The sequence below is a fragment of the Triticum urartu genome, chromosome 7A, assembly GCF_056163025.1.
Source record: "Triticum urartu cultivar PI428250 chromosome 7A, HENAU_Tu73, whole genome shotgun sequence".
Taxonomy (NCBI): domain Eukaryota; kingdom Viridiplantae; phylum Streptophyta; class Magnoliopsida; order Poales; family Poaceae; genus Triticum; species Triticum urartu.
Window position 1 is genome coordinate 550,559,246 of NC_141879.1, and position 9,488 is coordinate 550,568,733.

Genomic DNA, 9,488 nt, shown 5'->3' on the forward strand with positions numbered 1-9,488 from the left:
CGCTGTCCGACGACGAGCGCCGCCGCTGAAGCTCCTCCTCCATGGACGCCAAGTCCCAAGGTCCCCGCGCCCGTCCTTATGGCGCCCCGCATCCTCTTCGTGGCCCCGGAGCTCCTCTGTTGCCGTTCCCGACCTGCCTCCGTCCATAGGGAACCCATTCCCGTCCTCCTCCGTGAAGGATACAGCAAGCACCAGCCAGATTTTGCACCGCCGCAAGCCCCGCTGCCGGCCACCAAGTCCCTTGCGCCTCCTCTGCATCCAGGTCACCTCACCTCCTCTCGCTCACACCCCGGCCCTCTCTCTGTCCCTGCCTCTTGTCTGAATCCTTCCTGCCATGGCCCTGCAGTTCCTCCCCGCCTCCAGGGCACCACGCTGTGCCACCAGAGACCAGCTGCCGCCGCGCCTGTCCCCTACCGGGCTGCCTCGACTTGCGGCTGCAGTTTTCTTCAGAAACATGCGGAGCGCACGCAGTCAGCGCCTCCGCTGCGCCTCGCGTTGACCCAGCGGCCTCGATCTCAACCGGGCCTGGCCCATGGTGCGAAATCCCCCCAAGCTCCCATGCTCAGTTTCGGCCCAGTGCATGGATTCGGCCTTGTTATGTTTTTTTTCTTGCCCGGACGTTTTTTTTCTTCTATTTAATCAGAGTTCTGCAGTTTTCAGAAAACCCCTTATTGTTCATGCATATAATAACTTAATAACCGTGCATCATGTTAAAATGATTTATATATGAAACTTGCTTAGAATTTTGTGTAGATTATTAATTTGCCACTTTCATCTATGTTTAAAATGTTTAAAATGTTGTTTGTTCAAATTTTCCTAATGCCATGCTAAAATGATTTAATTCATAACTTAATAACCGTAGCTCGGTTTTAAACAAACTTTATATGTAGATGGGGTAGAAAAATGCATAGTTTAACATGGTGCACTTTTCTTGCATGTTTAATAACTCTAAAATTGTGTTTAGGGCAGAACAGGACCAAACCTAATATATGCACATGAGGAGTTTCCGGATTTGTTGTTTTGTTATTCCGGCCTCATTTAAACTTGACTAGATAGGTAGTTTTACTTTGCTTCACCCTCTTGCCATGTTTAACAACATTTAATATTGTTGGGTACATAAACAAGATCGAACTAAAAAAGTCACGTGGTGTTTCGTCAATATGCAACGGAGTTGCATATTGAGCTCCACTTAATTTGTAGGGTTGCTTGTGCACTTTGCCATGCCATGCTTCATTAAACCGGACATGCATCATACTTGGTTGTGCATCATGCCATGCTTATGTGGTGGTTGTTTACCATGTTGTTTGCTTCTTTCCGGTGTTGCTTCTTCGGGTTAGTTCCGGTAACGTTGTGTTTGTGAGGATCCGTTCGACTACATCCGTTGGACTCGTTCTTCTTCCTTGCGGGATTTCAGGCAAGATGACCATACCCTCGAAATCACTTCTATCTTTGCTTGCTAGATGCTCGCTCTTTTGCTATGCCTATGCTGCGATACCTACCACTTGCTTATCATGCCTCCCATATTGTTGAACCAAGCCTCTAACCCACCTTGTCCTAGCAAACCGTTGTTTGGCTATGTTACCGCTTTGCTCAGCCCCTCTTATAGCGTTGTTAGTTGCAGGTGAAGATTGAAGTTTGTTCCTTGTTGGAACATGGAGATGTTGTTCCTTGTTGGAACATGTTTTACTTGTTGGGATATCACAATATCTCTTATCTAATTAATGCATCTATATACTTGCTAAAGGGTGGAAGGCTCGGCCTTATGCCTGGTGTTTTGTTCCACTCTTGCCGCCCTAGTTTCCGTCATATCGGTGTTATGCTCCCGGATTTTGCATTCCTTACGCGGTTGGGTTATAATGGGAACCCCTTGACAGTTCGCTTTGAATAAAACTCCTCCAGCAAGGCCCAACCTTGGTTTTACCATTCGCCACCTAGCCTTTTTCCCTTGGGTTAGGCTAGCCCAAGGGTCATCTTTATTTTAACCCCCCCGGGCCACTTGCGGCGCCACCTCGGGGAAACTTGAGGGCTGGTTTTAGCTGTACGTAGTGTTCATCCGGTGTTGCCCTGAGAACGAGATATGTGCAGCTCCTATCAGGATGTCGGCGCATCGGGCGGTCTTGCTGGACTTGTTTTACCATTGTCGAGGATGTCTTGTAGAACCGGGATACCGAGTCTGATCGGAATGTCTCGGGAGGAGGTCTATTCCTTCGTTGACCGTGAGAGCTTGTCATGGGCTAAGTTGGGACACCCCTGCAGGGTTTTGAACTTTCGAAAGCCGTGCCCGCGATTATGGGAAGATGGGAATTTGTTAACGTCCGGTTGTAGAAAACCTGAAGTTGACCTTAATTAAAATGCATCAACCGCGTGTGTAACCGTGATGGTCTCTTTCCGGCGGGGTCCGGGAAGTGAACACGGTGTTGGAGTTATGCTTGGCGTAGGTTGTTTTAGGATCACTTCTTGATCATATTTTATCGACCGTGCTTTGCCTTCTCTTCTAGCTCTCATTTGCGTATGTTAGCCACCATATATGCTAGCCGCTTGCTGCGGCTCCACCTCATACCTTTTACCCTACATATAAGCTTAAATAGTCTTGATTGCGAGGGTGCGAGATTGCTGAGTCCCCGTGACTCACAGATATTTCCAAAACCATTTTGCAGGTGCCGTTGAGACCGTGCATATGACGCAACCAAGCTCAGGAGGAGCTCGATGAAGATCTTGTCCTTTGTGTTGTTTTCGTTCTAGTTGATCAGTAGTGGAGCCCAGTTGGGGTCGATCGGGGACCTTTGTCGCATTTGGGGTTCTTCTTTTATTTTGGTTCCATAGTCGGACCTTGATTGTATTTGGATGATGTAATGCTTTATTCATGTATTGTGTGAAGTGGCGATTGTAAACCAACTATGTATCTCTTTCCCTTATGTATAACATGGGTTGTGTGAAGATTAGCTCGCTTGCGACATTGCTTTCAATGCGGTTATGCCTCTAAGTCGTGCTTCGACACGTGGGAGATATAGCCGCATCGAGGGCGTTACAAATGGGCGCTCCGCTATATCTTAGAAGACGACTTGCTGGAAATCTATCGCAAGGAGGAAGAATATTGGTGCCAACAGGGTACCATTAATTGGGTCCTATTCGGGGACGCCAACACGGCGTACTTCTAGGCGATCGCCAATGGTCGGCATCGTAGGTGTACCATTCCCTTCTTTGGGAAGGGGGTCGGTTGATCCAAGATCCGGGCGAGATTCAAACTCATGTTGATGGCTTCTATAAAGCCCTGTTTGCCGCAAGAGATCATGGTGGCACGACGCTCGCCGACTCTATCTAGGAGGGGGCCCCAGCTAGTCTCGCAAGAACATAATGGGATGCTATTGGAAGAGTTCTCAGAAGAAGAGGTGGCTTCCATAATAAGAGGGATGAATCCCGCGTCGGCCCCGGGACCGGATGGCCTCCCGGTCCTGTTTTTCCAGGTGTTCTCGCATGCTATTAAGCACGAAATCCTCGCGTTATATAGGGAATTTGAAGGAAATATGCCCTAGAGGCAATAATAAAGTTGTTATTTATATTTCCTTATATCATGACAAATGTTTATTATTCATGCTAGATTTGTATTAACCGGAAACTTAGTACATGTGTGAATACATAGACAAACAGAGTGTCCCTAATATGCCTCTACTAGACTAGCTCGTTAATCAAAGATGGTTAAGTTTCCTAGTCATAGACATGTGTTGTCATTTGATGAACGGGATCACATCATTAGAGAATGATGTGATGGATAAGAGACCCATCCGTTAGCTTAGCACTATGATCGTTTAGTTTATTGCTATTGCTTTCTTCATGACTTATACATGTTCCTATGACTATGAGATTATGCAACTCCCGAATACCGTAGGAACACTTAGTGTGCTATCAAACATCACAACGTAACTGGGTGATTATAATGATGCTCTATAGGTGTCTCCGATGGTGTTTGTTGAGTTGGCATAGATCAAGATTAGGATTTGTCACTTCAATTGTTGGAGAGGTATCTCTGGGCCCTCTCGGTAATGCACATCACTATAAGCCTTGCAAGAAATGTGACTAATGAGTTAGTTGCGGGATGATGCATTACGGAATGAGTAAAGAGACTTGCCGGTAACGAGATTGAACTAGGTATGGTGATACCGACGATCGAATCTCGAGCAAGTAACATTCCGATGACAAAAGGAACAACGTATGTTGCTATGCGATTTGACCAATAAAGATCTTCATAGAATATGTAGGAGCCAATACGAGCATCCAGGTTCCGCCATTGGTTATTGACCGAAGAAGTGTCTCGGTCATGTCTACATAGTTCTCGAACCCGTAGGGTCCGCACGCTTAACGTTAGATGATGATTTGTATTATGAGTTATGTGATTTGATGTACAAAAGGTTGTTTGGAGTCCCGGATGAGATCGCGGACATGATGAGGAGTCTCAAAATGGTCGAGATGTAAAGATCGATATATTGGAAGGCTATATTCGGACATCGGAAAGGTTCCGAATGATTCGGGTATTTTTCGGAGTACCGGAGAGTTACGGGAATTCGCGGGGGGAAGTAGTGGGCCTTAATAGGCCATACGGGAAAGCAGAGAAGGGCCTCAAGGGTTGGCCGCATGCCCCCCCATGGCAAGTCCGAATTGGACTAGGGAGGGGGCGGCGCCCCCCTCTCTTTCCTTCTCCCTCTCCTACTCCTTCCCTCTCTCTCCTCTTGGAAAAGGAAGGGAACTCCAACTAGGATTGGGAATCCTAGTTGGACTCCCCATATAGGCGCGCCCCTCGAAGGCCGGTCTCCTCCTCCTCCCTCCTTTATATACATGGGCAGGGGGCACCCCAAAGGCACTCCAAGATTTGTCTTAGCCGTGTTCGGTACCCCCCTCCACAGTTACACGCCTCGGTCATATCGTCGTAGTGCTTAGGCGAAGCCCTGCGCCGGTAACTTCATCATCACCGTTGCCACGCCGTCGTGCTAATGGAACTCTCCTTCGGCCTCAACTGGATCAAGAGTCCGAGGGACGTCATCGAGCTGAACGTGTGCTGAACGCGGAGGTGCCGTACGTTCGGTACTTGGATCGGTTGGATCGCAAAGATGTTCGACTAGATCAACCACGTTACTAAATGCTTCCGCTTTCGGTCTACGAGGGTACGTAGACACACTCTCCCCGCTCGTTGGTATGCATCTCCTAGATAGATCTTGCGTGATCATAGCTAGGTAAAATTTTTGAAATACTGCGTTCCCCAATAGAATTCACTCAAGGCGTGATTGACCTATCTCAGTTGAACTACGACATCATCTCTCTGATCCCTAAGGTGCCAAGGGCGTTGAACGTCTGACAATTCCGACCTATCAAAGTGATCAATGTGATATTCCGGCTTCTTGCTAAAGGGTATGCCAATAGGGCGGCCCTCCTAGCGTCCCAAATTACCCACCCAAACTAGTCCGCGTTCATTAAGGGTCAGTATATTTTGGACGAGATCCTGGTACTCCATGAGGTTATTCATGAAGTCAAAAGGAAACATCTCAAAGCGGTCTTCTTCAAGATCGACTTTCATAAAGCCTATGATACAGTCCATTGGTCCTTCCTTCGAGAGGTGTTAGATAGGAAGGGTTTTGACCCTCACTGGATTGCGGGAGTTATGCAACTTGTGATGAGCGGCCAGTCGGCCATTAACATTAATGGGGAAGTAGCCCTTTCTTCCAAATTGCGCAAGGGGTGCGTCAAGGGGACCCGCTCCCGCCCTTTTTATTCAACCTGGTGGTTGATGTCCAGACGGAAATTTTTAGACTCGTCCAAGCGAGCAGGACATATCTAGGGTATTTGCTCGCACCTGCTCGCTGGAGGGGGCCTCACCCACCTCCAATACGTGGATGACATGATCTTGATGGTGGAGGGGTCGGACGCGAACATCCAACACCTCAAGTTCTTGTTATTATGCTTCCAGGAGATGTCCGACCTAACAGTGAACTTCAACAAGACTACAAGAGTGAGGTGATGGTGTTGGGATACCCTAAGGAGAAATGGCGAATCGCCAATCAGCTTAACTGTAGGCTTGGCTCTTTCCCAACGACCTACCTTGGTATGCCCATTACCGACACCCGTATATTAGGTAAGGACCTTCGACCGACGATGTCCAAGGTCCAATATTGGGTTGAGTCGTGGCAATGGAGGCAAGGAAGCTCGGGTCATCCTTGTCAACTCTTCGATGACCAGCTTGTTTCCGTACCTCGTGAGATTCTATAGTTTGAACGAACCCCTTAATCAAGATATAGCTAAATACTAGTCGAGATTCTTCTGGGCGGGAAAGGATAATAAGTAGAAGTACCACATAGTGAAATGGTCGGAGATCTGCAAACCAAAGGACTAGGGTGGCTTGGGCATTATTTCATCTAAGTGGGTGAACATTGCACTCCTTTCCAAGTGGCTATGGAGGATTGCCTCGAGGGAGGGCAGGCTCTGGTTGGATATCATCAACGCAAAATACTTGTGTGGCCAGGGCCTAGCATTTGCGCAGAGATCCGGGGTTCCCATTTCTGGCAAACAATCATTCAGCTATTGCCGGTCCTCCGCATTGGCTCTTCCATTTCGGTTGGTGCTGGTACCACCACCCTCTTTTGGTTAGACCGATGTTCAGCCCCCCCCCCCCCAGCCTTTCGCCATCTGGTTTTAACCGTTGTTCAACATATGTGTGGATCCTAACCTGACTGTCGCGGCCGCCTTGCGTGATCTAGGCCGCATCACATTCCGACGTGCCTTCGGCCCAATAGAACGGGACCTCTGAGATGACCTTGTAGCATGTGTGGCTCTCCACACACCGGCGCTTGGGCCGGATTCACCTCGGTGGGACCTTGAGCCGATAGGCCGATTTTCTGCTAAATCTGTTTATCGGGCCATCCTCCCCACCCCAGGTCTGGTAGAGCTTAATCTCCTTTGGGAGATTAAACTTCCGTTGAAGATTAGGATCTTCATGTGGCAGTTAGTTAGGGGGCGCCTACCCTCCGGCACGGAGGTTCTGAAGTGCAACGGCCCTTCCGACGGGCTATGCCCCCTTTGCCCGGTCCCTGAGGACTCGAACCACATCTTCTTTGTGTGCCCCTCGGCGAGATTTTTGTGGAGTTGCCTTCGTGAGAGACTGTGGGTGCCGGTTGGTGCCATGACAACCTCCGAGATATGTTTGCGGAGGTGCTCACAATTCCTACTACTGAGCGACCCTCCTTATGGGTGTTGGTGGGGTCGCTTTTGTGGACACTATGGAATGTCCGTAATAAGCTGGTGATTGAGCATATTATCCCCACTGCGTGTGACTGACACCATTTACAAATTGTGTGGATTTCTATAACTCTAGAGGCTGCTTAGCAAACGCAAAGACCGCATCTACATTGACAGGATGATCACCGAGCTCTGCTCCTCCGCTTCCCGGCTAGCGCCATCGCTCCCATCACCGCTTCCGTCGCCTCCTCTGGAGCCAGATTAGATTTCGTTTCTGCTTTTGAGGCCTGTTGTGCTGATCCCCCAACAAGACTTTTGTCTCTCGTACTTCTTTGTGTGTGTTTGCTGCGGTCCGTTAGACGGAACCTTGCTACCGTTTGTTTGTGTCGTCGTCGTTGCTTTATAATATAAAGCGGGGATCCTTTTTCATCAAACGAAAATCTAACGTACACCTTTATTTGATAAAGTTGATTGGAACATTACAAAATATCACTCCATGTGACAGCGTTGATGTTACATTGATGCAGAGGCCGGGGGTATTCCTCCTTTTTGAAAGAAAAAAAAAATATGGCAACATTGAGATTACATGGTCGTTGCGGCGGTAACATGACAGTAACTGCCGAGATTTTTATCCTAGCTCACCACTGCAAGCCTTTGCTCGTAGGGCCTGAATAACTGGCAATTCCCGTCCAAGACTCATCGATGGGGTGTTCAAACTTTGTCGTGGTCGTCGATGATAGGGTCTGGAGTTGGGTGCGGCGGCTTGTGGAATGAGCTATCTTTGGGAATTGGGCGAACTCGGATATCAGGATCTTCGCAAACATTGTGATCATGATGTTCTTTCGGCGAAGACTTGTACGCGTGCTCATCGACTAAGGGTCAGGAGTTGGGTGCGGCGGCGGGCGGATAGAGCTAACTCGAATAGGAGGATCTTCGCAAACTTTGTGATCATGATGTGGTTTCGGTGAAGACTTGTAAGCATGCTCGTTGACGAAAGGGTCAGGACTTGGGTGTGGCGGCTCGCGGAAAGAGCCATCCTTGGGAATTTGGCGAACTCGAATATCAAGATTTTCACAAACTTTGTGATCAGGATATGGTTTTGGCGGAGACTTGTAAGCATGCTCGTTGATGAAAGGGGCAGGAGTTGGGTGCGGCGGCTCGTGGAGTGACCTGTCCTTGGGAATTCGGCGATCTCGAATATCAGGATCTTCACAAACTTTGTGATTAGGACGTGCTTTCGGTGAATACTTGTGAGTTACAGGTTGAAGTGTGATACATGAATCACCAGGGACAGAGTGTCTAGGATCTTCCAGGGGCGTCAAAGACTTGCCAACAGGCTCAGCAATCGACTGGTTCGGGAAGTGGCTAAACTTGGGGCTTTGGGGAACTTTGTGATCACCATGTTTTGCCGGCAAAGGTTTGTCTTTCAGAGGCTGAAGTATGTTGCATGGCTGGTCAGGATATTGGAGGGCGGGACGAGAAGGCTTGTGGATTGGAAATTTAGGTGTGCTAGATGGAAGTGGGTGAAGAACTTTTTGCTCCGGAGTAACGGACCCGCCACAACTCGAACCTGACAGAGAGTAGTTGTAACAATTAGCAGATATCAAATGACAACACAAATTTCATGCGTGTGTGCAGAAAGTACAGTACTAACTAATTGAGTGGGTTGGCAGCAAGCTACTAGCTACCTGGAGCGGTTGGAGGCTGAACGGCACGAGCAACTGGAGTGGCAGTTCCTCGAGCTGCCAGCAGAATGGCATCGTCGGAGGAGGACGAGGAGGAGAAAGAGATCAGATATGGCTTGCTGTGCGACATGATCCTTAGCCACACCAGGGAGCGCAGAGGCAGAGCCAAGCGCGGAGCAAGTGCCATTTCTCACCAGCTACCTACAGGACAGTTGGTTGATCAGTGCTTCTGTCAAAGCTCAGAAGGAAGTCTAGATCTATGATGACTGCCTCTAAATTAGCCGCTTGTAGTATGGGTATTTATACTTTTAAATAGAGTAGTACTACTCCATATCAGAAATGTCGTAGCTCAACGAGGAACTTACCTGGCACCTTCCCCAACGACAAAATTAACTACCATGTGCATTCATCGAGGCATGACCATCAACTGGAATCTCTGCTGTCTAAAAAGAACCTAAGATTCCTTTTCCTGCTGACGGACCGCGTTCAGCCCACCTTCATCCATGTGTCCTATTTTTTTTCTGATTGGCAAGTGACGATTCGATTCAATCATCATAATTACATGACCCAATGGGTGTCACA

General features: G+C 48.4%; 1 protein-coding gene across 1 annotated transcript; it reads right to left on the reverse strand.

Moving 5' to 3' along the window:
• Positions 1 to 7,661: 7,661 nt before the first annotated feature.
• Positions 7,662 to 9,174, reverse strand: LOC125522811 (uncharacterized). Its single transcript, XM_048687842.2, has 2 exons — positions 8,910 to 9,174; positions 7,662 to 8,791 (listed from the first exon to the last, which is right to left on the reverse strand). Exons 1-2 carry the CDS (start codon positions 9,091 to 9,093, stop codon positions 8,094 to 8,096), a joined length of 882 nt encoding a protein of 293 aa, XP_048543799.2. The 5' UTR covers positions 9,094 to 9,174; the 3' UTR covers positions 7,662 to 8,093.
• Between the last annotated feature and the right edge of the window lie 314 nt (positions 9,175 to 9,488).